Source organism: Dasypus novemcinctus, chromosome 31, assembly GCF_030445035.2.
Source record: "Dasypus novemcinctus isolate mDasNov1 chromosome 31, mDasNov1.1.hap2, whole genome shotgun sequence".
Lineage (NCBI taxonomy): Eukaryota > Metazoa > Chordata > Mammalia > Cingulata > Dasypodidae > Dasypus > Dasypus novemcinctus.
In genome coordinates, this window is record NC_080703.1 from 45,276,559 (window position 1) to 45,304,376 (window position 27,818).

Here is a 27,818-nt window from a genome sequence, read left to right on the forward strand (position 1 = left end):
TTGAGTGTCTGCTTTGCAAGTGCGAGGGTCCAGGTTCAATACTCAGTGTCTTCTAAAATAAACTAATCAATAAGAGCCCAAAGCCAGAAACCGCCCATCAGCTTGTGAATGGATTAAAAAACATTGTATATCCATACATGGGAATACAGTAAACTGCTGTTTACAGCAGTAAAACAGATTGAGCTATTAATGCATACAGTGATGTGGACAAACATATAAATGAGATAAACCAGACATGTGAAACTACATATTGTATGACTTTTTAAAGAAGTTTCTTGAAAAGCCTAAACTATAGAGACAGTTTCCTGGGACTGGGGAGTTTTTGCCCAAAGGGGCACAAGGAAACTTTTTGTGGTAATGGTTACACAACTATATAAATTTACTAAAAATTATCAAAGTGAGCATTTTAATTGGGTGAATGTTGTGGCTTGTAAGTGATACCTCAATAAAACTGTTAAAATTATAAAAAAAAAAAAGACAAAGTTACAGGGCTTAAGTAACTTGTTTTGTGGCAGCAAGGTCAAGAGCTAATATTGGAACTCCAGGTGCTCTCCCAAAGCCCTATTCTTTTGAGCTTCTCGTATCCACAGTGCCTCCCTGAGTTAAAGCATGAATGCTTTGTTCTGAATCACGATTCCCCTTAATTATCGTTCGTGAGAACTTTTTATTTTTTTTAACCTTGCTTAGAGATTCCTTATTAGCAAGTTTGCTGGATGGAGTAAGAGCTTCTGGAAACAGAGATGTTTGTGTAAAAATGACACCAACGCATAAAGGTCAGCGATGGGGCTTACTCAGCATGCCCGTTGATGAGGAAGTAGAGAGCCTTCATCTCAGGTTCTTAGCGGCCCCTCCCAGTAAGTATTAAGAATAAAGGCATTTTAATCCTTCTACTTAATACTGTTTTAAGAATTAAGATGCGAACCTCTAAATCTCCTTTTGAACCTTTTCGTTACCTTACAGATGGCAACTTTGCAGATGCTGTTTTCAGGTTCAATGCTAATATTTCATACAGTGGAGTTCTGCACGCAGTGACACAGGATGTAAGATCAATTTTATTGGAATTTTCATTTACAATTTGTCATTAACTTTTGGTATGGAAACTTATTTGAAATATTCTCATTTCACCTAGGGTCTCTTCTCAGAAAACAAAGAAAAACTGATAAATAATGCCATAACAGCATTACTGTCCCAAGAGGGGGATGTTGTTGCTTCAAATGCAGAACTTGAGAGTCAGTTCCAGGCTGTGAGGAGGCTTGTGGCTTCCAAAGCTGGTTTTCTAGCCTTCACTCAGCTTCCAAAGTAAGTTGTCTTCTGAAACTTAACTTCTCTTACAGAATTTGAACAGTTCAGATAGCAAATACTCTGTAATTTATCTGTTGATATCTGATTACACGTACTGTTAACCTTTTATGTGGTGATATGATCATTTTTATTCATAAGAAATGAAAAAGGAAGATGCATGGAACTGAAGTAAAGTATTAGACCCATACTCACCAGTAATATTACTGACTCTTGTTATAATTAATTTGAATGAGAAATTACATGCTTTCTGGTTTTAGTTAACCTAAGAAACAAACACCACCACCACCAAAAAAACCTCTCCCCCTCCAAAGGAGAAAAAATTCTTTTGAAAACTTAATAAATTGATGGCATAATATGTTCTAGAAATGGGATTCAGAATATGTAATTGTTGCAGTAAGGCAGTAGAAACATACAGTGATCTATTATGTGATAGCTTAACAATAAAATCATTTAAAAATGCTCTGATCGTGCTATTTTATGCTTATCTTTTTGTTCCAAAAGGTTTCGGGAGCGTCTGGGAGTGAAAGTTGTGAAAGCGCTCAAGAGGAGCAACAACGGAGTGATCCATGCCGCTGTGGATATGCTTTGTGCCCTCATGTGTGTAAGTGGTCATTTTTTAAGGAAACAGTTTTTCTTAAGTTTACTGATGGTTTTACTTTCCACACCCCAGATTTCTGTTAAACCAATTAAACTCCACTTTTCGATATTCCCTAAATTTCCCTCTTAGCTATTTATATATTCAAATAAATACTTCTTAGGCACATACTATGCCAGAAACTGTGCCAGGTGCTAGAGATACAGAGATACTCCCTCCATTTACATTGCTGACATTCTAGTGAACTACGTACACGTATACAAATTAGTAGTAGAGACCATGGGGTCACACAGAACAGCAGCGCTTTGTTACAGTGGTGAGGAAAATGAGAGATTCTAAGCAGGTCTTTCTCGAAGACATTATACTTGATCTGAGTCTTGAAGGCATTTGCTAACTGCGGAAATAATTTCCTGGGAAGGGACTGGCATATAAAAAAGCATGTTTGAGAAGCAGCAAATAATGTGGTTGGAACATACAGTGTATGTATGTTGGTACTGGTTATTAGGAGTAGCTGCTAGATACATGCAGAGTTAGTCATAAAAAGCCTTCTGTATCAGACAAAGCTGTTGAGTAAGAAAGAACTAAAAGATTTTTAAACAAAAGAGCAATAACACAGTAAGGTGTGAATTTTAGAAAGTCCACTCTAGTGGTATGAAGAGCAGATTAGAGGTTAAGTTAGAACCAGGTAGATCAAAATATCATGAAAGAAATGAGATGCTGAGCCAGTGATGGGGGCTGAAGAAGGGGCATTTTTGAGTGCTGTTTGAGAGGTAATGAACTAATTTCAGACTGCTTGTATGGAGTGAGAGGCAGTTGTTCAGTTTAACTTTGAAGTTTCTCATTTATCTTAATTTCTTTTGTAGTTTTTGGGACTTTTCCTTATATAAAGTGTTTTAGGCAAGCCAAGCAATATGGAACCAACATCATATGTATAAAACCTAGCAGTTATTCCCAAAAGTGAATTAAAGTTTACGGTTTTATTATCCTCCCTACTAATTGTTCAGTTAAGCAAATAGTGGGATAATTGAAACATAACAGTGGTGTGAGCCTTCATTATATATTAGGTATTGACTTTGTGCTTTTTTTTTTTTTTTTTGAGGTAACTGGACCTCGTATGTGAGAGGCCAGTGCTCAACCACAGAGCCACATCAGCTCCCCTGAGTTGGCTCCCACCTGTGTCTGTTCGTAGTTTTTGCTCGTTGTCTGCTTGTTTTTCTTTGTTGTCTGTCTGTTTTTTTAGGAGGCACCAGGAACTGAAGCTTGGACCTCTTGTGGGAGGCAGGTGCTCAGTTTCTTGAGCCACTTCTACTCTCTGCTCTTTTTTTGTTTTTGCTCATTGTCTGCTCATTGTCTGTTTTCTTTAGGAGGCACTGGGAACCAAACCCAGGACCTCCCATGTGGGAGGTGGGCACTCAATTGCTTGAGCCACATCTGTTCTCAGTTATGTGCATTTTATATGAATTATCACCTTTAAACTTTATAATGGTATTATAAGATAAATACTGTTATTCTTGTTTTATAGCTGAGGAAAATGAGGCTGAGAGAGGTAAAGTAATTTACCTTCCCATTATAGTGAGTACAGAATTAGAGTTTGGACTCTACTCTTAACCATTAAGCTAGGATCCATTTTAAAATCTCAGTTATCCCTCCAGAGAATCATCTTGAGTCAATGAAGTAATTTGCTGCCAATTTTGGTATTTGCTTTTTTTCCCCATTTCATATTTAGGTTATGAAATTCTCAGGGTAGGGAGTACTGTGTTTGCCTTTTAAGAAGGAGGTCTGACTTCTGAGAGTGTACTTTGTGAACAGTACTATCTGCAGTCACTTGCTAGGGAGATTGTCTGTGAAGTCTGATCAACCCCGGAGGAAACCAGCACTTTTGCCTGCTAGTCTTATCATGAGTTTCTTTTCTTCCTTAAGGATTATGGTTTCTACTTCTTTCTGTATGTAATGAATTCTCTTACAAGTGACTTTTGTGGGATGCCAGCACATGCGATTGCTAATGAATTATCACTGATTTCAATCAATAGCCCATGCATGATGACTATGACTTGAGACAAGAACAGCTAAACAAAGCCTCTCTTCTCTCTTCAAAGAAGTTTCTGGAAAACTTACTGGAGAAATTTAATTCCCATGTGGTAAGTTGTAATTAAACTTATCATAACGGGACATCCCATACTATTATTTAAAGGTATTCTAGAAGAGCAACATGGACAACTTTTTCTTCTTTGTTTTTATTGCAGCCCCTAACTTTGGTCAATATTGGTCACAGTTCAGCTTGGTCACTGATAGTAAAATATTCTGGTTTAGGACAATATCTCTTCAGGGCTGTATCTATCTGGGAAGGGAAAGTTGTAAAGCCTTTAGATTTTTACAATAATTTTCCAGATTTTGTTTTTTCTATTTATTTTAAAATGTAATCATAAAATAAAACTACTCTAAAAAAAATTAAGCCAAATCTTTGCTTCTCTATCACCAGTTGCAGTTTTGGAGATGGGCAATCTATAACATTTAGGAGAAATATAAACAAATTGCCAGAGTTTTGCAGGTGTTGTGGATGATTACTTTTAATATAAATACATGTTACCCTTAGTTATATACATTTGAGGAATCTTTGTTATTTTCTTGAAATTTGACTGAATTTTAATTTTGTTCCTTTTGAGTTATGGTGGGTAATTAATTTACTACATTAACATAACAAGTACGACTTATAGTCATCAAACTCTGAGCCTCAGGTTGAGAAAGTAAATGTTTACTTCTGACAGAATAACACAAGAGAACACATTACTGATGGGCTTTAACTCAAGCTCCCTGTCCCTGAGTCTTTAAGGGGATATTTTGCTTTGTTTCAGGATCATGGAACTGGTGCACTAGTTATTAGTTCACTCTTGGACTTCCTTACCTTTGCCCTCTGTGCTCCATATAGTGAGACAACTGAAGGGCAGCAGTTTGATATGCTCTTAGAGATGGTAGCATCCAATGGAAGAACCCTCTTTAAACTTTTTCAGGTGAGAGTTCATATGTTTTGAAAATCAAATGACAGCTAGTCTGATAGAATCACTTTTAGGTTTCTTTTGTTTAAAAAATATTAAGTATGTGCTTTTATAGAAATGTTGATACATAATTTAATATACAGTCCAACACCTTATCATATTTGGACGTTTAAGCCCATAGATGTCTTGGTGTTTCATGTAGAGCCCAGTTGGTAGCTATTAGCCACTGTTTTGACTCCTTAGCCCATCCTTTCTATCTGTGCAAGGAGTGAAAACCTCATTTTCTCTGGTAGGCCCAAGTTCCCATTTCTTTGCAAATTCCCAAATAATATGAACTGTAGCAAATACTATGAACTGAACCATAAACAATGGAAAATATTTGTTATTTCACAGAGTAATATGGTATTGTATACATGTATGTGCATATTTTATGTAGAATATTTATATATATTTAGTATTTGATATGTATCATTCACGACAGCATAATACAGATTATTATTCAAATAAGTGCCATATGTTTTCTACTAGTATAAACCCTTTATGTTTTAATTTTAAGTATCTATAAAGCTGTATTGTAAAAAATACTTAAAAGTATTTAACCAATCTAAGAGTTAACTTGGAGATGTATCATTTACTAATTTTATGGCTTATATCTTGCATAAATTTATATATCTTCGGGACAACAGCTACCTGTGTTAGAATAAAATGATTTTTTTAGTGATAATGTTTATTTCTCCATTTTGAAGCATCCTTCTATGGCAATTATAAAGGGAGCTGGATTGGTTATGAAGGCAATAATAGAGGTGAGAGAACAATTTTGAAATTTTAAACTTACTTGAATGTTGATTGGCTATTTTAATTACAGCTGGCAAAATTGCCTTTCAGTCTTTTATGAGAAATGTGCTGCTTTTCTGGGTAAGAAAAGCAAGTCTAAATCATTGAGAAATTAATTTTAAACTAGTTAACAGTAACAAACCTCAAGACAAGTATGGATGTTCTAAGTAGACAAGTTGTACAGCAAATACATCTCTGTTCCTGCATTTTTAAAAATTTCTTGAAAATAATGAGAAGCTAGCATTCTTTCTATCTTGCTCTTATTTGGAGGGGTAGTGGTGATAGTATGGAAATCTTTAGGTAGTAAATTTGCATAAACATATATTAAAGGAATTATTTCATAGCAAGGCACTATCAAGTAAGAATGATAACCAGAAACTTTGTTCTTCAGGCTAAAGTACTTTAAGTAATTAAACTCTAAAGATTAGAAGATAGTATTGTCTAGCAGATATTGCTTCTCCCTAGGTAGTTGCTTTAGTTTCCTCTATTTTTTAAAAGATGACAGTGAATGCCAATGTGCATACTTCAAAGTTTACAGTGGCATCAATCTAAAATGGCTTTTGATTTATTGTATTCTTTTGTTGTCATAGTAGTGATTTGGATAAAATATGTTTACTTCTATAACCAAAAATCTCTGTCATTGTAGCTCATAAATATAACGTGTAGCAAATAATGAACATAGCATTTGGTATGCTCATAAGTACCTATTTTAAAAAAAGATATACAGGCATTGAACTGATTGTCACATGAAAGTTTATTGCATTTTTAGTATGTATACACAAAGGCTAATCTAACCCTTCCAGCTAATGGGACCACGTTCAATATTAGCTTCCAAAGTAGGTACCACACTTTTCACTTAATGGGGCTTGCAGTAGCCAAGGACAGAGAGGACCATGAGACCAAGCACCATTATATTGCCATCCATTCAGAAGTATTCATGGAGTGCCAGGCATGACCAAAAGGCTCACTTTTGGCTTCAGGTACAAGCTACACATATCTGAGCCGTAGCCAATGACTAGAAGTGATGTCTGTGTAAGCAAGACTTTGTTTATTTACACTGAAATCCTGGCAGCTATCTGAAATTATTTTTCCAGATTTTAAAACCAGTTTATGATCTTTGAAGAAAAATTGGGATGTATAGAAAAATGTAAGGAACAAATAAAAATAAGTCACCTCTATTTCTACCATTCAGAAATAGCATTTTAGAGAATTCCTCTCAGACTGTGTTCTGTTCAAAATAATATATGTACATATACTATATACATATATATATACTTACATACATCATATGTACTCCTTTGGTTTAATTATACTGTGTACTTATACTCTTTTTCTTTTTTCACTAATATTGTGAGCGTTTTGCTTTTCAACAGGTTGTCTTAAATATCACTGCTTACTTAATTCATATTTCTAAGATTACCTTTGGATTAGTGGTCCTACCTTTCTTACTCTGTTGTAAGAGTGAGTACATATAAGCAAAATAGAGTAAAAAGAACTACCTCTACATCAGGTCATCTTTTTTTAAAAAAATAATTATATTCACCATGAAAATGTATATATTGTTAATATCAAAAGCAAGCCAGGTTTGCAGAGCCTTTGGTAGAAATTACTGATTCCCTGAGTTACTGTTTCCCTTTGTTGACTGATATACTTATATACACTCAGGAAACAAATTTAATTTTAATACTAAAGTAAGCAAAGCACAATTCATAAGACAGATTTATCAGAAAACATTAAATTTCATTCCAAAGGCAAATAATATCTCAAAAATTACTTGGACTATTATTCACCTATGTTATCTTTTGAATTATAAGTTGCATTTGAAAATTTTCTTATATTGTATAATGAATAATTCGTTTAGAAATGTAAAAATTTTTTTAAAGAATTTGGGTAGCTTGCTGTAGATTGATGCTTTGGGGATCATTTTACCTTTTTTCCAAAGGAAGGTGACAAGGAAATTGCTGCAAAAATGCAAGAGCTCGCCCTCAGTGAAGGTGCCTTACCACGACACTTGCATACTGCGATGTTTACACTAAGCTCAGATCAAAGGATGCTTACAAATAGGTAGGTTAATTTCAGTTTGCTATACATTAACTTGCTGTTTAGAGAACTGATTCTATACATTAACTTGCTGTTTAGAGAACTGATTCAGGTATTAAATAAAACAAACTGAACAAGTTTTTGGATTACATGAATGTTCCAATCTCTTTTGAGTCCCTTAGTTCTCCTTTTTTCCTTTCCTTGTAGAAGGACTGTGTCCAAATGGTCATTTTCCTTAGCCCTGAATGATATGAGGAAGAAAAACTGCTTTTTTTCCATCAGCCTCGTATTGGGCTCAGAGCCCACAGTCATGGGACTTGATTGTGGAAAAGAGTGCCTAGAAGCTTAGGAACTACCACCACATGTCCATGCCTGTCCTTGTATTTCCATGTGGTCATTTTGCATGCAGGTGACCCCATGTGAAAACTTCACATACCCAATTTCTAAATATCTTTGGTCAGTTAGGTACTCTAACTTAAAAATGAAATGAAAAAACCTTATATCTAAACAGCCTAACCCAGATCTAGCCTAAATCTCTTGGAGTTAAATAATTTCCTCTTTGCTAAATCTTATTTCTTAAAGTAATCATTCAATTATTAACAGACATGTAAATCTATTCAGTTACACCAGGCTATATAAATTCCAGCCCCTTACCTTTTTTTTTTATCATTTCTGATATGTGATCCTTTCAGAAATCCTTAACATATTGTGTTATGACTCATTATGTTAGTTAAAAAAATAAGAGAATCATACACATTCTATTCGTTTGGGTATATCAAAGTAACTCATTGGCTTTTTAATAATAGCATAAATTGTAAACATGTTTTGTTGTTGTTGTGATAATTGTGTTTCTTTAACGGCTGTGTCCAATTGTTGTATGTTATGGTATGCTGCTGTTATAGTTTTCTGCTGTTACACTATTATGAGAAACTATCTGTGACTCATACTTGTAAATGTTAGGCCACAAAAGTAGTCTTCAAATTTGTCTGAGAGGACAGAAAGATACACAGGGAAGGTTATTTCCTTGTGACTGCTGTTTCAGTGCCAGACACCATCTTTCATTAAAATAGACTATTTGATGTCTTATTCCATTGAACCCCCATGTGAGACTTTTGCTTGTTGTGTTCCTTTTTATTAATCAGCTACATTCCATACTGTGATTAATTAAAGTATTGAAAAGCTATCAATTTATAATAGAAACACCACTTTTGTTTGTGTTGCTTTGTTTTTTACAAATTGCTTTTATATAATGTTATCTCTTTAATCCCTAACTAAAGGTGTAATAAGAGTCACTGATAGAGTATTTTCCAAGTACCAATGATGGCAATCACATTACTTCAGTATGCTAGCCTCCAAATAGGCACAATTGTGAACAGTTTTAGTAGTGTCCATTTTCTGATGACAGAATAAAGTACAATTTGGGGTTTGCTATTAAACTTTGTTCTTCTGCAAATATAGCATATATATCCATACATTAATGCATGTAACTATAGGCGATTATTTGTTTTTTTCCTTTATTGGTTTCATGCACATTCTCATAACAAGTGATAACTGAATCCCTACCAAAGTTCAGAAGAGTCAACATTGAGTAAATAGTGTCTCTGGTCAATAAGAGCTTCTCATTTAGAACACAGATGATGTTGTGGGTATTAAGATTAATTAAAGGCCTAGTCATAGATTCAACATGGATCTTAGATTTTCACTTTGAACCAAAAAATATACCTTTAGCTTTTATAATTTCCTAAGTGCTTTAGATCTTTGTCCAAACTCAAAAACTGAAAGTATTTTTATCTCTGACCTTGTCAAAAAAATTATATTATTACATAGTTGGTGACTTTTGCTCATTCAGAATTCCACAGAATGCTACAATATGCTTTCTTGATATCAGGACTCATTCTACAAACTAATTATATCATCACTCTGTTTATTTTTCCTTTCCTTTCTTTAAATGTTCTAAGAACCTGCCTTTCCATGTTCAGGGCCCTTGAAAATTAGTGAACCTATCAGAAACATTTCAATTTGGAGAAAATTCCAAAATGCCAGCAGTATTTAAATTACTATCTCAAACACTTCCTTGCATTAAGATATTACTTTTTAAATATTTATCTTTAACATCACATTGATTTTTTACTATAGGCATATTTCTTATAATTATGATATTTTGTTCTTAAAAATTCCTTTCTGTTCTAGCTGAGATAAAGCAGCAAACCTTTCTCAACGTCTGCTTTTTTCAGACAGCTAAGTAGGCATTTAGTGGGACTCTGGACAGCTGATAATGCAACTGCAGCAAACTTGTTGAAACGCATTTTGGTAAGTCAATTAAAGTGGAAAAACGTGTGTAATTCATTGAGTGAGTTATGCTGTTAGAGGGTGTTCTGTTTGTTAGTTTTCAATTTAAAATGTACTTATTGTAGAAGTTGCTATATAATAAATACTACCCTTAATAGCTAAAAAATAGTATTACTCTGTTTTGGTTTTTAAGACTTTTTTTTTTTTTCTGAAAAACGGATTTTGTGTTTCGTTTGTGTTTTTAGCCGCCAGGCTTGCTGGCATACTTGGACAGCCCAGATCCAGTTCCTGAGAAGGATGCTGATCGGATGCATGTTAGAGATAATGTGAAAATAGCAATGGTAAATACAATTGTCCTAAATGTCTTTTCAGGATTAGGAGTACTGTTGTATACTTTTCTGTGAACCACATTACATATTTTATGAATAAACCAAGAAGTTATTTCAGTGAATAGTAGTACCCTTCTATTATTAATTTCAAGAGTATAATGTGATAATTTGCTCTTAATATATGATAGATAAATGTTGGTGTAGAACTTTTTTCCTTACAAGGTCTGTTGTAATGGTTGGGTTTTGGCTATCCCTAAGAAAATTATTTGTATATCTTTCATGACACACTGTTATAATAATGTCTTGTTTGTCCTTCTGTCTTGTCCTCACCCCACTTCTCTGTCTGTCCCCATCTCCCCCTTGCATCTGCCACCCCTCAGAAAGGAACCTTCTTGAAACCTAAACTCTTAAGATTTTCTATAATTCTTGTCGTAGAAATTTTCATTGTTTCTTCAAAGAGCCCTGACATTCAGTATTACATATTTTATCATGCAAAATAGATAGTGTGACTCAGCCTTACTTAGTTTTTTAAAATAAATTTCCACAAACGACTGTAATGGATTTCAGTATTATTTTACAGGATCAGTATGGAAAGTTTAATAAAGTTCCAGAGTGGCAAAGGCTAGCTGGAAAAGCTGCTAAAGAAGTTGAGAAGTTTGCCAAAGAAAAAGTGGATCTTGTGTTGATGCACTGGAGGGATAGAATGGGCATTGCTCAAAAAGAGGTAAAAACAAAATCTTCTAGACTTCGAGCTCTCTTTTGTGTGGTCAAGGTCTACTTTAAGGCTGTTTTGGTCATGGGTTTGGTGTCAGATACTTCTGACTGAACATTTGAAACTTAAGCAGAAATGTTACTGAGTCATGTGTTTACATAAGTTTTCCTTAACTCACAGTTTTAAGAATTAGCGAATGGGATTTTAGTTATATATGTAATATAAAATTCCAATTCCATTCTTAATTTTTCTTCCATAACCCCCAGTTTCCATACTTTTAAAATCCATATGTATCTATTTCTTCTCGGGACTTTGTTTTGCAGCTTTTAAAATGAAGGTGCTCTTCTTGTTTAGCTTTTTTATTCAGAACAAGCCTGGTAAGAGTTTTGAAAATAGTTTCACATTTTGAAATTAAATTTGCAATATTGGCTCCTCAAATCAAGGTGAGATTGATTAAAAACAGTTTTAGCTTCATGCTTCAGCATGTAATATGTACAGTAGAACCTGATTGAATAATGTACACTCTTCTATTGATGGTGAACTGTACAGTGGTTGAGTTAAGGAAGCTTATAAAAGCTGACTTGATCTAAGTTATTGCTGATAACACATTCTTTTGCCCATAACCATCTCTTTTTCTTTCTTTTTTTTTTTTTTATGGTAGCTGTTGCCGTATTCAAGGAAAATAATTCAAATACCTCTCTGAAACAAATGGCTTTTTAAAAAATAGATTTCCAGCATATGTAAGCATAAAGCATCTTATACAGCAGAACAATAAATACAGTCTATTGTGTCTTTCTGAGATTGGAGCCAATGATCAGTTCTTTAGAATTTGAGCATGAAAATATTGCACATATTTTTAATATAAAGGATCATTAGACAACATGAACTTGAACACAGTTTGTTTAACTGGAAATGTGAATAGTATCTCCTGTATGAAGACAACAATTCAGAAGGGAAAGGGTATATTTTTAATACCAATAATGTTTTGTTAGTCTGTTGCTGTTGTTTACTTGGAGTGTTATCAAAAGTTTTGAGCAAATAATAATACCAAATAGTTACGCTGGTCAAAAGATTCTTTTGGTAACATCAGCTGGTTATCATTTCTGTTAACATTAATTTCTTTAGGAAACAGTGAATAATCTTTGTGACTTTTATTCATAAAGATACTAACATCAAAATATGGAATGATCTTGTGCTTTAGCTAAAATCTGAAAACTAACCATTGTTTAGATTAAGTGACAAATCTTGAAACAAGCTACAATTCTTACATAATCAGAATGTTTATGAAATCATTTCCATTTACAGCTAATGTTCTCTGTTGAACTAATGGTAATATCTGGCTTATAAGTAAAACTGATTACTTCCTCTTTTTGTTATTTTCAGTTTTGGGATTTGTTTGGCTAGTTAGGGTTCTTAACCCAAATCTCTAAATCAGTCAGTTTTGTTTATAGACAGCTGGTCGTCCTTTTTCTGTATCACTTCTACATTTTTGTTATTTTATGCTGCATCTTTTTTTGTCCTGAGGGAGGAGAAATTGAAAAAAGTATTTCTTAATTAGAAGTTTTAAGGAATGGTTTGTCAATAAAACCCAATTTCTGAATTGTTTACTTAATTCACACCAATTTTGCATTACTTTCAGTGACAGTGCATAGAATTAAAACTTGTAGGAAACATTTCCCTATATAACAAATGAATGTTGTACTTTGAGCAGCATTTACTCTTTAACATTTTACTACTCATTTCACCTTTATTATTTCTGTCATCTTGTCTCATTTTATTTTATTCTGTCATCTTTCTTGATGTATTTTATATAATTTGTCACTTCTTTAATGAAGTTACAGAGTTTCATATTTTAATCTATAACACTTTCTACTTTTTCCCTTCTTTTACATTGAGATTTATAATGTTCATGTCTGAAATAGCTGTAGGCTTTACTTGGAACAGAGGTTTTTAACCTCAGGTCCATGAACATGTTTTAGGGAATTGTTGAGATCTTTCATCCAGTTATCAATCTTAAATATGTGCCTTTTTCTGAGGACGAGACCCTCATAGCCTTCTTTGAATTCTCAAAAGTATTCATGATTGCCCAAACATTTGATTCATGGGCGTAGGGAAACAGGTAGGCTCTTCCATCTCAAAATGAAGATGATTCATGTCAGTGGCATCCGTGTGGAATTTGTATGATAGAATTTAGCAGATCTAGGTGCACACTCTTTTACTTTCTTTAAAGAGTTTCCATTTATGTTTTACAATTAAATTCAGAACAGAAACGACATGGTGAGTCCAAGTTCTTGCTACATGTATGAAATACAGTATTCTTTGTCTTATAATAAATTAGAATCTCACTTCACAGGTGCCTGAATGTAGGTATGTCTTTCTTCTCTAGTATCTCTGTAGTATTCATACTTATTTCTCTTGGTTTTGTTAGCATTTAATAACCTGTGAACTTTTACGATTATTGTTCTCCCCTGACTTTTTTATTAACTACATATAAATGTTTGAAACAAGTTATTGTTTTTGTCCAACAGATTTCACTAGTGTTCACTTTCTAAACTTTAGCAAAATTTATTGTTGAAAGAGTAACTTTAAGCCACATGGAGAATATTTCAGCAATACTTTGTAGAAATATATAAATTATATTATATTGCAATGTAATTTAATGTCCTCTATTCATACTTTGTAGGTTTTGTTTCATTAATTTTACTTCTGCTAAAATTTGATTTAAAAAAAATGTTTTTCATCACTAGTAAAGTGATGATCTTCTGACTGAGCCTATTTGGTAGCCCAGATTTGAGTGCTGTAAAGTTTTTTTTCTTTTCCAGAATATAAGTCAAAAGCCAGTAGTTCTTCGAAAGAGAAGACAAAGAGTAAAAATAGAAGCAAATTGGGATCTCTTCTATTATAGGTAAACTTTAAGCCTCTTTTCCAATAAATTTAATTTAGCATGGTGTTAGAGGAATCATGACAGATATCTCTTTCCTAGAACTAGTGGTTTATGCCACAGGTATCAATTTCAAGAACTGTAACTGTTAAGATTGATCTGATAAGTGATATTTCCATAAAATTAAGGCATTTTATAAAGTCTTGATAGCCTGACGGGCTAAATTTACTTTTAAAATAATGGTCAGGCTTAGAGATGCCTACTTTAAGACACTTTATTAAGGCTTAGAAATAACTGATTATTTCCTTTAATCCTTGGTGGAAATGGAGTCTTAAAAGGAATAGACGATGAAAACACGGGACTTGTGTGAAATGAGTATCCAAGTTAGCAGACTCATACCTTTACAGACTTTTTAACATTCTTCCTCTTCCATCTACTACACCCCGACACCCCGATACCTCAACACCCCACCCCTAACTCCCATAGAAGGACATTGAAGTAAATATGTTTGGGGAGTTTGCCAAACTTGTTCGATATAATTTGCAGTACTTATTCTGGAAGCTGTTACATTAGTCTATCAGTGTGATTATACTTCACTAATAAAGGAAAATATGAGATTTGAAAACTTGCCAAAGTTCTTATAAAATAAATAGTATGTGTTTGTATGTAACATGGCCTTAATTATATACGTTGGTTTTCTTCCTTAAGAAACCTTCATATGTGTTGGCCCGTAGTTACTGAGGTTCTAGAAGGATCACAGACTGAGACAAGGTTCATCCAACCTCAGTTCAGACTTTTGTCCAAATTAATTGCAACAGTTAAGTTGTTACAAAAGTATAAGGAAGATATTTTGAAAATTTTCAAATTACTACTTGGCTGTTGAGCAGTGTTCTTTCTTAGGTCATCCATAAGATTGAAACCTGGAATGTTGCCCATCCTATACACTGCATATCAATAGTCCATAAAAGCTTATTCTAATGTGATATTTGATATTTGAAAATAGAATTATTTTCTGACTGGAATTTGTGTTGGCAATAAGCATTGAAATTGAAATATCAGTTAATTATTTTGAATTCCACACAGATTAGTTTTATAGTTTATATTCATTTTTTCCCCTATTTATATGAAACATACAGAAAAGGTGAAACAGTTTTATAGAGAATATTATATCCCTACAGCCAAGATTCTACCACTCACATTTTACTATATTTGCTTTATGCAGTTTCTGTTCTCTTTATTTACATTCACTAAAGTTAATGAATTCCACTGCTTTTGCTTAAGGATGTAATAAATGATATTTGTAGGTTTTATTTTAAAGTTTATTGCTTTTGTTTACCAATTATATGTATATCTAGGTTTAGTCAGGACCATGCCAGATCAAACCTAATTTGGAATTTCAAAACACGAGAAGAACTGAGAGATACTCTTGAATCTGAAATGAGAGCATTTAATATTGATAGAGAGCTTGGTAGTGCTAATGTGATCTCCTGGAACCACCATGAATTTGAGGTAAAATTTAGTTTTTGCAGGAATCTTTAAAAACATAGTATTTTTTGAGTGATTTTTTTTTTCAGAGTATATAACTATATAATTTGTGCCTTTACCTTTCCCTCTTAATGTTATGGGGGTGGGAATAACTAGAAAACATTAATCTGTGCCTGAGACAAAAGTGTAAAGTTAATTTTGTTAAGTAATTCAGTTTTGCACCTGAGAATCAAGTAGGAGTTTTTAATAAATTTGATCCTGTGCTTTTCTTCCAAATCTGTTCTTTATGTGTTTATTCCCCTTTTGTGACCTTTATAGTCTTTCTTCATCTAAGCATAGCTAACCCACTTGCATATAATCATTTGAATGTGCTCATTCCCTCTTCCTTGAAAAACTTTATTTTGGTTTTGGGACTCTGTATTCTTCCTGGGTTTTTTTTCTTTCTTCATTCCTTCACAATTATTTTTGATGATTTTTCCTCTTCTCCTTCACCTCTAAATGTTGGCCTGTCCCAAAGGATCAGTTCATGGACCTCTTTTTATTTACATTCATTGCCTAAATGATGTCATTTAATCTCATGGCTTTAAATGTTTTCTGTTTGTTGATGGCATGCAGATTTTTATCTCCTACTTAGACTTTCTTTCCTAGATTTCATACTTTTAACTATTAACTGGATATCTAAAAAGCATCTAGACTTATCTTTAAAACTGTGCTCCTGTTCTTCCCCCTAACCTACTTCTCTGGAAGTCTTCTCAATCTTTTTTTTTTTTTTTTAATAAACTTTATTTTAAAAGAGGTTTTAGATTACAGAAAAGTTACATTGAAAGTATAAGGGATTCCCATATATCTCCCACCTGCCCCTCTCACATCTTCCCCTATTAATAACATCTTACAATTGTGTAGGATATTTGTTACAATTGATGAATAAGTGTTGAGGCATTGCTACCAAGGTCTATAGTTTACATTGTTGTTTACTCCTAATTCGAGTGCCCTAAAAATTCCCATGTTCTACCTATTATTCCCTCCCTCTCCCCTCAGAACCTCTAGTAACCATCATCTTTATATCAATGTTACTTGTTCTTCCATTACTACAATATTAGGTTTACTTTGTCCATGGTTGCATTTCCCCCTTAGGTTTGTTCGTTTCTCAACCTTGAGGATTTTGGGATTTTGGTGATGGCCCACTCTGCCTCAGATTGAGAGGGGGCTTAGATCCCATGGGCAGAAGGATGGACCTGTCTTGCTTGCAGTTGCAGATACTCTGCTTTTTGTGATGGGCTTTGTCCATCCTCATCATTTTGTTAGTTGTATTGAGCGAATCTGATGAACTGGAGATTAGGTATTGGTCGTAATCCTTCTGAGATTCAGGGCTCAACCAGCATATGAACAAACAGAAGATTTAAAACATATATTTAACAGGTATAGTGCTAATTATAGGCTCAAATAAAAGGGGTAGAAGAATTGTGTAGGGAAATTATAAGTGAGTCTGTTACGTTGGAGAAATAGACTGTCATATATTCCAAGGTGAGGCCCACCAACATAGTGCTGATTTCATGGGGTTGTGTGTCTTTCTAATAGTGCCCATATAGCCCTAGAACCCTCAGGAGTATACCTATTTGAGGCTTTGTTCACAGTGGCAGTTAGTGAGATCTGCCTGAGACATACATAAGTATAACCTCTGGAATGACTTCCCAACTCATTTTTAAACCTCTTAGTTGTAATTAAAAATCTCTTTTGTATTTGATGTTTCTTCATTTTGGTGAAGGTCTCTTTTCAGGTGCATCACTGGTTGGTGCTTGGTGTTAATCCCTTGCTGCCAGGGAGGCTCATCCCTGGGAGCCATGTCCCATGCTGGGGGGAAGGCAGTGTGTTTATTTACTGAGTTGGGTTTAGAGAGAGGCCCATTTGAGTAACAAGGTTTTCAGGAGGTAACTCTTAGGCAATAATTATTATTAGGCTCAGTTCCAATTTTACAAGAGTAAGATTCAGAGTTACATGCATTAATATTGAGGGCTTGACATTTTGGTCTGTTTTCTTTTATTAGGTACTGTCTATGTATTTGAGAGATTCTTGCATTCTATTAGAGTATGTAACAGGACTCCCAGGATTGGAATTTAATATTTTCTTGGTTATCAAGTGTGTCTCCACCCACTGAGATAATATCCTGTGACTGTACGAACACATTCATATGCCATAGAGGCATGCCCCACTTATACCCTTCCCCATGCATTCCTCTACCACCAACACCCTGTACCAGTGACCCTCCATGCCATAGTTGCCCAAAGTACACTCCCACAATTGTCTTCTATATTACAGTCCTCTGCCTCCCCAGAGTTCACCTCTTCCTTCCTCCAGCCCTCCCCTGAACAGTCTTCCCAATCTTAGATAATGACTTCTCCATTGTTTCTTGTCAGAACCCTTGAAATCATCTTTCCGCTTACACCCAAAATCCAGTTTGTCAGCAAAGCCTATTGAAAGTACCTTCAGAATTTATCTAGAACCCAATCCTCACTTCTGTCTAGCAATATCACTACTTCCATCCTTGCCTTCCTACAATCTGTTATCAACATAGCACTAGAGTGACCTTGTCACTTCAATTCTCAGCACCCTCCATTGTTAAAAGCCTGGATTCTTAAAGTGACTTACAAGACAGAACCTATGTACCACCCAACTCTGTGCTTTATTTCTCTGACCTTATCTTCTACAACTCACCCTGTCACTATGCTCCAGACAAACTGGCTTCCCTGAAAGCACCAAATTCATGTTTAGCCTCAGGGTCTCCCTGTCTGTTGTTCCTGTGCCTGGAGTATTCTTTTCCTGGGGTAGTCTTATAACTTGTTTTCTCATCTCCTCCAGGTCTTTTCTGGAATGTTATTATCCCATTGGGACTTCCCTTGCCAGTCTTTTAACAACGCAACTCCTTTTACATACACACACATATAAACACATTCTCTCTCCACATCCCATTCCCCTCCTTTAGTTCACTCCATAGTGGTAACACTTAACTCCTGTACATTTTATTTTTCTATTGCTATCCCCTTGAGGGCAGGAAGTTTTATCTCTTTGTTCAATGCTGTGTCCCAGTACATGGCACACAGTATATGCTAATAAATAGAATTTGAATGGGTGAACGCTTAGCATTTATGGAATGAAAGTAAAATGGCTGTGTGTGTGTTTGATTTGTATTTTAGAAATCAGTTATTTTAAGTTTTAGATAAAGAATTTTGATAATTGGTCTTTCTGGTTAGGGAATTCCTTTCTACAATTCTTGCAAATTCTTCCTTGAATCATGCAGCCAACTGAGTACAAAGCTTGTGGTGCTGATTTAATTGAAATAGTAAATCATATTAATAATAATGAATTACCAGATGTTTTAAGAAATGGATTTTTTTTCTCTGTTAAGAGCTCTCTTACGAAGAGAAGATAAAAGATCTGAACAGAAAAAAAAAAAGCAGTTGTGGGAAATTTCCAAAAAATCTTTTATAATCTAAAATTATGTAACTTGTTTTTATTAATAAAGGTTAAATATGAGTGCCTGGCAGAGGAAATAAAAATAGGGGACTATTACCTGAGATTACTATTGGAGGAAGATGAGAACGAAGAAAGTGGATCAATTAAGAGATCGTAAGCTACTCTTTTTATCCTGTTATATTTATCTTCCACTTCTGGTTTTGTGCCTGTTTTTACTGCATTGCTGTTGTTTTTTTAACTAGGTACGAATTTTTCAATGAGCTCTATCATCGTTTCCTGCTCACCCCAAAAGTAAACATGAAGTGTTTATGTTTGCAAGCCCTTGCTATTGTTTACGGCAGATGTCATGAAGAAATAGGACCTTTTACAGATACGAGATATATCATTGGAATGTTGGAGAGGGTAAGGATATCATTTAAGGAAACTGCTATTTGATAGTGTCATTGTGGTACATGCTAAATTTTTAAAACTAAATTAAAATTTTCTATGATCAAATAACTTCTGCAAGAAGAGTTTTTCTGTAATTTACATTACAGTTATTTACATCTAAATTAGATGAATGGGAAAATAATTAATGGGTTAGTATTTGTCAGTGTTAGCTTACTATTTTTTAGTTGCTCCTTTTGAATGACTTTACTGAACTATTTGCCAAAAAATTAAGTATGGATGAGTTGGACAGGTGTGTAAAGGAAATAGTGGCTTCTAGAGGTATTATGTATGTTTGGTTTTTTACTTTAAAGAACTCTTAAATGATGCTGGTGTGTTAAACTTCAAAGTGTGAAGATAGCAAAACTGTATAACTACAACAATAACCCAAAAAAGGAAACCATAGGTTAGTGCATTTTGTGTATTTTAGAAAGTTTATCATTTAACACTTCAGCATACAGGGGGAGAGATCAAATTAATCCATTCATCATGTAGTTCAAATTTGACTGTTACCTGCTTGTCACAGAGTATATGCTTTATTCTTTCATTTGTATATAGCTTCCTTATATTTAACAATTTAAATTTCAGTGAACTGAGAACAATTTCACCAATTTTTATAATAAGCTATTTCTGCCTGTTATAATCGCCTTACCTATGAACTATGCTTTGTGGATTAGAAAACTGACTCTGTATAAGGTCACAAACATAACTTAGGAGGTTCCACAACAAGGATGGAAATCCTTATTGTTTGCTATTACACCTGATTGTGCTTTTTACTTTATTTATCCCCGCTCCCCCAGATGGTTCTCTTGTCTGTCTGCTCATTGTTTGCTCGCCTTCTCCAGGAGGCACTGGGAACTGAACCCGGGACCTCCCACATGGGAGGAGAGTGCACCATATGCACTCTGGCTTGTGGCCTCTGCTTGTTGCAGCAGGAGGCAGCATCTGCTTGTCTTCTTTTAGGAGGCACTGGAACCTGAACCCGGGACCTCCCATGTGGTAGCTGGCTGCCCGTGAGCCACACTCGCTTCCCTGATTGCACTAATGAGTTATAATTCACTATTAGTCCAGGCAGTCTGGTGTACTTGGGGCACACTGCGTTCTAGGCAGACATATTCTTTTGTGTGGGTGTGTTAATCATGATATGAATTAAGTGAAACATCATCAGTCCTTTAGAGTTTTTACTTAATTCAAGGGTATTATTTGGACCAGTTCTCGTATTTATTTCAGTGTTTACAGGTATCCTTAATGCTATATATCAAAGTAATCTTTTTTTAATGCCTTTAAAAATATCTGCCTTTCCAGGGAAATTAGACAAGTTATATAAATTCGAAGAGAATGTAAGATATTGATGCATTACAATATTTGACAACTTAAGGTTTTCTTCATTTTTTAAATAATGACTGTATTTCTTATTTGCTTTTAGTTAATTTTGTCCTGTAATAATAATACCTTAATTTATTTTTCTATTCACTTCTGATTAAATTCTCATTTATCTCAATAGTGCACAGATAAATTGGAACGTGATAGGTTAATCCTCTTCCTTAACAAGTTGATCCTTAATAAGGTACAGTATTTTTGTATAAATCTGCTATCATTTCCAACTAAGTTATTTGAGTATATAACTTAAAAAAAATTCTCACAGTTTGAGTAAATTATCCAGAGATGGATTACTTTCTTATCTTTTCCTTTTTAGAAAACTCTGCTCTAAAGTCCTGGAGGGAAACACTTTCATCAGATATTCCCTGTACATTCTGCCCTAATACTAAATGCTGAATAAATTAATGATAATGAAATTCTCATTGAGTTTTGAATGAAATTCCATTGAAGAATAATGAGAGAGTATTAGCTAATTTTTCTTTAGGGAATCTTTAAGATTAAGTTTTAAGTCAAATGAATGCTTGGAATAAATGGAAAGTTTTATATATTTATTTTTATAATAAAAAGTAATTTGAAAACCTATAATGAAGAGTATGATATCCTTATTTATATCTTTTTATTAAAATTGGGTGAACTGATTGTACCTTTAGCTATTAACTGTTTCCTTTTAGACATTTTAATGGGTTACTGCTGTTTTCTAACAAGAATTCATAGTTATATTGCATAATAGTTTACAATTGTAGGATACTGGAGTAAAATCTGAGCAGAGTTTTTGTTTCTTAAATTAGCTGAGTTTTTATTGCTTATGTAAGATACCAACTTGCCTGGTTTTTTTGTCAATTTTGGTAAGTAATGGAAATGTTGCAAAATAAAGTAGAATTAATAAGTCCTAGGAAATTTTAATTTACCTTAGTAATCTCTTCCTAGCTTCTAAGAAATTGCCAGTTTTTATTTTGAATTTTTTAAAAAATTGAACATTTAGAAGATTTCTTAATATAGCGAAATTTTTTTCTGATATAGAATAACCTATTTTTAAAAACGACCTTGGAAGGTGCAGGATAATGTAAAAGAAAATATGCCACCCATAATTGTAAATCAGAGTTTATCACGGGGTATTATTCCTTCCAAACTTTCCTTCTTTTCTCTCTCTCCCTCTTTTTTTTTGCTCAGGACATATTTAAGTAAAAATCCATTAGGTGATCTCTTTGTAATATAGCTTTGCCCTTTTAATCATCATCTAAATTCATATTCCTATAATAAAAAATCCAGAAGATACCTAGTAATACCAATTCTGTGTCAATTACTTATGAAGATATTCCAAGTATTCTCTTTTGGGTAGCAGAGCAGTAAAAAATACTTGTTTTCCTCTTGCAGAAAAATGTTAAGGATCTCATGGATTCAAATGGAATTAGAATCCTTGTGGACTTGCTTACCCTTGCACATCTCCATGTAAATCGAGCTACAGTACCACTGCAAGTATGTATACTTCTCTGGGTTTTATAAGCTTAATATTCTTTGAATACAATTTAGGGTCTAAAGAATCTAAGAAATCTACAAATCTGTCAATACACGTGGTAATAGTTATATTTTTCCAATAATTATGATGGTACTAAATGCCTAAGAAATTAATTCACACTAATAAAAGTGATCTTCATAAGAACAATCCAAAATGGTCAGTAATAATCCAATTTTATTTTCCTAATGTCTTTTAAAGTAGTTGCCTCTCTAAATGTGTCTTATTTTGAGGCAATTTGAATTAAACTGAATTTACCCATTATATAATTAGAACTTTCAGCATTTCTGCCACCAAGAATATGCTTTTGCCTTGAGGACTCTAGAGGCCTTATTAAAACCAGCCAACAAGAGGACTAAACTGCAAATCTCCACTAAAAGGCCTCTTCTGATATCTAAGTTATGGAAGGGATCTGTACTTAGCTCATTGTAACTTTTTTGGTGTTATGTTTGTTTAATCTTCTGGTGTGAGGAGATGAGCCTTGTTAGATTTTCTTTAATTATGAGCAGAGGTGCTATTTGAGTATTTATAATATAGAACTTTATATTATTGGCTATAAATAATAGTGGTTGTAATGCTTCGATAGCATTACAGTGTACCAGGTATTGTTCTGGTACACATAATAAATATTAACTCTTTAAATTCTCCAAAAGCCTAATGAAGTGGCCACCATCATTATTTCTGTTTTACAGATAAGGACACTTAGGAACAGAGAAGCTGAGTATATTGCCCAAAGTCATCTAAAGTGGCAAGCCAGTTAGAACACAGTAGTTATCTGTAATGAGAATAGTAGGTTGGAACTAAATGTTTAAAACCACTCAATTTTCCTGTTAAGTATTTTAACTCTTTGCATGGTGTGATCTCAGCTTACTTAATTTAAGCTTTTACTTGAGGTGAGCTTTTTTCTTAAAAGAATTTCAGTATTATGAGCATTATGGATGAATGTTTATTTATATACCTATTTTCACTATTCTTTCTGTATTAGTCAGCCAAAGGAATGCTGATGCAGAATACCAGAAACTGGTTGATTTTTTAAAGAGTGTTTATTTGGGGTAGGAGCTTACAGATACCAGGCCATAAAGCATAAGTTACTTCCCTCACCAAAGTCTATTTGGAGCAAGATGGCTGCCGACGTCTGCCAGGGTTCAGGCTTCCTGGGTTCCTACGTTCCTGGAGCTTGCTTTACTCTGGCTTCAAGGTTCCTTCCTTTGGGGGCTGGCTTATCTCTCCTCTGTATGCTGACTTCCCAGGGCTCCAGTTTAAGTCTTCAGCATCAAACTCTAAAATCAAAACTCCAACATTAAAGCCGTCAGCTCTGTTCTTTGCCGTGCCTTTTATCTGTGAGTCCCCACCCACCAAGGGATGGGGACTGGTTGGGGATCAATTCCCTAATCATAACTCAGTCATGCCCAGGTACAGATCAGATTACAAGCATAATCCAATATTTCTTTTTGGAATTCATCAATTATATCAAACTGCTACACTTTCCTACTAAAATTTTAGTGTAATTCCCTATTATTCCAGTCAACCTGGAGTACTTGTGTATAAAATTTATGACCATAAGAATGTAGAGGTCTTTGAATTTAGTGAAGATTGCTTAGTGAATTTAGAGAATTACTTACCTCGAAGACATGTTAATGAGGAAATAGTTGTTTTGTACTATTAGGTTAGGCATCTAAACGTTAATTCTTAACATAAGGTCACTTAAAATTTCAGGTGGGTTTCTAAAGGGATGTAAACCCCCAAAAGTAGTACCATGTAAGTTTGTTTTATTATAAACAATATCTGCCAACTTAGAGTTTTGTCTTGGGCAATAACTAAATCTTTTAAAAAAACACAGAGCAATGTAATCGAAGCTGCTCCAGATATGAAGAGAGACAGCGAAAAGGAATGGTATTTTGGCAATGCAGACAAAGAAAGGAGTGGCCCGTATGGATTTCAGGAGGTTTGTATCTAGGAGAAATCTTAAAGGTGTAAGTCTTTCTTATGCCCTTTTGCCTAGTACACACAGAGATATAGAATATTTTTAAACAGATTTGAATTAGTTTTGGCTGAGAACTCGGCTACTCCATTTCCATATGATTAGATTGTTTGCCTTCTTACAGAGCCACTCATACCACATAAATGCCTTCAAATCTTGCTGTATGTAACACTCGAGTTTTTAATGGATTTTGAATAATAACAATTGCTACCTTAATAACTATGTCAAACTGTAATGATTCTATATGGTATGAACATTTAAGTTTTAATATGCAATCTGAAATTTCGCTGAAAATTCCCTACACAGTCTGTGGGCTGATGTTAGTTTAGTTCTCTTTTATCCTCTAGCCAAATTTGATCCTGCCTTCCAGGTTCAGCCTCCCAGGCTGTCCTTTGAAATTTGGCCAAAGATGGTTATATAGAAAACCAAGTCTTCTGCTTATATATAATTTAGTCCTTTTACACTGTGCATGTTGCTTTCGCTCTTTCCAATATTCTGTATGCTATGCAGGTTAGTCAACTAAATGGAAATTTTTCTTTTATTAGTAGCTAAATTCATGTTCCTGAAGGTCTGTCAGCAAAAGCTTGTTGTTTATAATGGTGAATTTGCATGTTTCTTTCATAGTTTAGTATGAATTTACAGTACATAACATTATAGTAATAAAACTTTTTATTTCATTTGTCTATTTGTAATAATGTCCCCTTCCATCATCTAGATGCAAGAATTATGGACCAAAGGAATGCTAAATGCTAAAACCAGATGCTGGGCTCAAGGCATGGATGGGTGGCGACCACTGCAGGCAATACCCCAGCTTAAGTGGTGTCTGTTAGCCAGTGGACAGGCGGTGCTAAATGAAACAGACCTTGCTACGCTCATATTGAACATGCTGATCACAATGTGTGGATATTTTCCAAGCAGGTAAAATGTAATTGAACAGGGACACCAACACATCTTGTTCTCCCATTTGTATGGGTGCTTCTTCTGTGAAGGCATGAGATTACTGGTGATTTATAGCAAAGATATCCCATTTGTGACTGTGGGGGAATTCAGCTTCGGCTATTGGAGCTTTTTGAAATAGATGTAATGAAATAATTTGCAAATTATATTATTAAAATGGCTAAAAGCAACTTTCTCTGAGACCTCAAATATCATAAAATTGATGTTCACTGGCTACACTCTTGAACAGTAATAATTGTAGTTATTTATTTGAATTTAGTATGAATGTTCTGAAATAAACATACTGCAACCTATAAACAGTGGTGAATGCTGGCTTCTGATCTGTCAGGTTGATCACTTCTGATAGAGAATGTGAGTCTAGGCCCACATCTCACCCCACTTGACTAGTGAAGGTGAGAGTTTGTTCTACATGGTAATTGTAATTATAGCCCTTGCATGGAACCTTTCAGTCTATAAAATATTTTCCTATATGTCATTTTGTTTCATTACTATAGTAGAGGTATGTTGTGATGGAAATTAATGTGAAAGTGTAGCATATTTAATAACACTTGAAATTTCCATGGTTCCAGTTCTCTTTAAATATCACCTTAGATTTAAAAGCATAAAATTTGTTTTAGAAGTAATGTGGCATTAAAGTTAAGGCTGTACTTGGAAAATATCAAGAGTAGTTAAACTAAGGGTTAAGTTTATGTTGACAAAGTTTCATATGCCCTTTGGGGGGAAATACCCACTAACAGTGTGTTGGACAACACCAAGTTTAATCAATTAAATAATAAATAAGAGTCTTTGGCTCTTCTAGGGTACTGTTTTTCAAGGAAATCTTATGGAAGGAAATGAAGTCCTATTAAGCAGCCAAATAGATTTAAACCAAAATACCTAATCATGTTCCCAGCTGTATGAGAGCTTAGTCTTCATTAACAAAAAAGTAAGGTAACTTGCTTCATGCCTAGTAGAATGTCATATGCTCTGAACATACAAATTTTAATAAATATATTAAATGTTGACCTTAGAAAATATTTTCTAGGGATCAAGATAATGCCATCATTCGGCCTTTACCCAGAGTAAAAAGACTCCTGTCAGACAGCACTTGCCTCCCCCATATTATTCAGGTAAGTTTTTTTATGTTTTCAGACTAGGAACAATATTTTAAGAATATTTGCCTTTATTTAATTGTATTACGAACCTCAGTCTTTGTTTTATTATAATCTATTACATTTGTAAAAGCCTGAGCCTGAATTAGATTTTTTTTTTTTTTGAGGTACGGGGGACCAGGGATTGAACCTGGGATCTCCCATGTGGGAAGCAGGCACTCAACTGCTCGAGCCACATCCACCCCTTTCATTTAGTTCTAATGAGTGTATGTGTTCACAGGTGACAATTGATCAAAGTATTGAATTGGAATTATGTAAGAAGTATTAAGGGATCTTTTCTTTCTTCATTTTTTGGCATTATTTTGCTCTTTTGGAGCGAAATTGACCTTAGACCAAAACAAGTTAGGTCCCAGAGAGTTCAGATAAATGTTTTCCTTCTGTCTATTAACTATTCTGTTAAATCTAATATTTCTTTAAATATAAATTCCACATGACTTAACTGTAAGATCAGTGCCAGTAACTTATCTATCAGTTGTATGTGTATGGAAAGGGAAAAAAGAGTTAATCACTTTTCATTTTTATATTCACATATTACCAGATAATGCTTATATAAGTCAGTGGTTATGAAAAGACTTCTGAACATGATAATGCCTAGCCAGCCTGCTGGCTGAGCATGCCAGTGTTGTAAAACTGCGTGCTCCAGTCTGGCTGGTGCTGCTCAGACCCCTGAGTGCACGAGCACTGTGACTCCTGGTGTTTCTTCTATACCATCTCCTCCGTCAGAGGATCCTGGGCTGCCCTGTGCGAGTGCAGAGAGGGATTGATCTTCTATGTAGAACCCTCTCCGTATGCTGATTGACCTGCCCCAAAAGTCAACCCTTAAGCCATACATTTTTCCAAGACTTGTGAAACTAAGAAAAAGAAAGAAAATAAATGCAAATGGCACTGAATTTCAGGGCATGAAAGGATGAATGAAAAACTCCTGAGAGATAGGATCAGCATAACATGAAGCTAGGGAGAGAGGTGGGGTGGGGGGTGGGGGGGAAGCAGGTTCTGTTTTAATTAACCAGAAATATTTAGTAATATCTGAACAGTGAAAGTGATTCAGGAGGATTTTCCTAATAAATATAGCATCTTTTAACAGCATATGCCTCTAGTATTTTTTATTCTGGGAAACCTTAATCTTGTCAAGCACGTTTGGCAGCTGCAGTGCTTTTCAGGAACATTATTTCTGTTGGTTGACTGCTGGAACAATTTTTAGTGTAATACAAGACAAAGTGAATAAATACTCTGGATTTTCTGGTGTAGCCACAATTTCACATATTCTGGGTTTTTCCTGCTAATTTCTCCTTTGTAAAATGTGTCATAGTATTGGACACCTAATCTAGATTTCTTTTTGAACAGATTGACATCAAAGCACAAAGAAAGTTAGGTTTTTTATTCAAAGGCATGTAACTGTTCAGTCTCACATCTGAGTCTAGTATTTGACCCAAAATCAGCAATTCTTGGGACACAAGTATTCTTAGAAAATTGAAATGC

At 34.4% G+C, this 27,818-nt stretch overlaps 1 protein-coding gene across 3 annotated transcripts in view; it reads left to right on the top strand.

The window, feature by feature from the left end:
- The window catches only part of DNAJC13 (DnaJ heat shock protein family (Hsp40) member C13), a 137,780-nt gene that overhangs the window by 52,929 nt on the left and 57,033 nt on the right, over positions 1-27,818 (top strand). For all 3 annotated transcript variants that reach the window (XR_011647845.1, XM_058290684.2, XM_023588537.2), the window contains exons 10-29: positions 688-854; positions 961-1,040; positions 1,130-1,299; positions 1,804-1,903; positions 3,928-4,035; positions 4,750-4,905; positions 5,637-5,693; positions 7,667-7,788; positions 9,999-10,074; positions 10,299-10,394; positions 10,963-11,106; positions 13,917-13,999; positions 15,331-15,484; positions 18,981-19,084; positions 19,174-19,333; positions 20,862-20,924; positions 22,112-22,213; positions 24,091-24,195; positions 24,947-25,149; positions 26,213-26,297. Coding sequence is in view for 2 of the 3 variants with exons in the window: in XM_058290684.2 (XP_058146667.1) it covers positions 688-854; positions 961-1,040; positions 1,130-1,299; positions 1,804-1,903; positions 3,928-4,035; positions 4,750-4,905; positions 5,637-5,693; positions 7,667-7,788; positions 9,999-10,074; positions 10,299-10,394; positions 10,963-11,106; positions 13,917-13,999; positions 15,331-15,484; positions 18,981-19,084; positions 19,174-19,333; positions 20,862-20,924; positions 22,112-22,213; positions 24,091-24,195; positions 24,947-25,149; positions 26,213-26,297 (2,335 nt within the window). In the remaining variant the exon portion in view is untranslated. The remainder of the gene's footprint in view (positions 1-687; positions 855-960; positions 1,041-1,129; positions 1,300-1,803; positions 1,904-3,927; positions 4,036-4,749; positions 4,906-5,636; positions 5,694-7,666; positions 7,789-9,998; positions 10,075-10,298; positions 10,395-10,962; positions 11,107-13,916; positions 14,000-15,330; positions 15,485-18,980; positions 19,085-19,173; positions 19,334-20,861; positions 20,925-22,111; positions 22,214-24,090; positions 24,196-24,946; positions 25,150-26,212; positions 26,298-27,818) is intronic.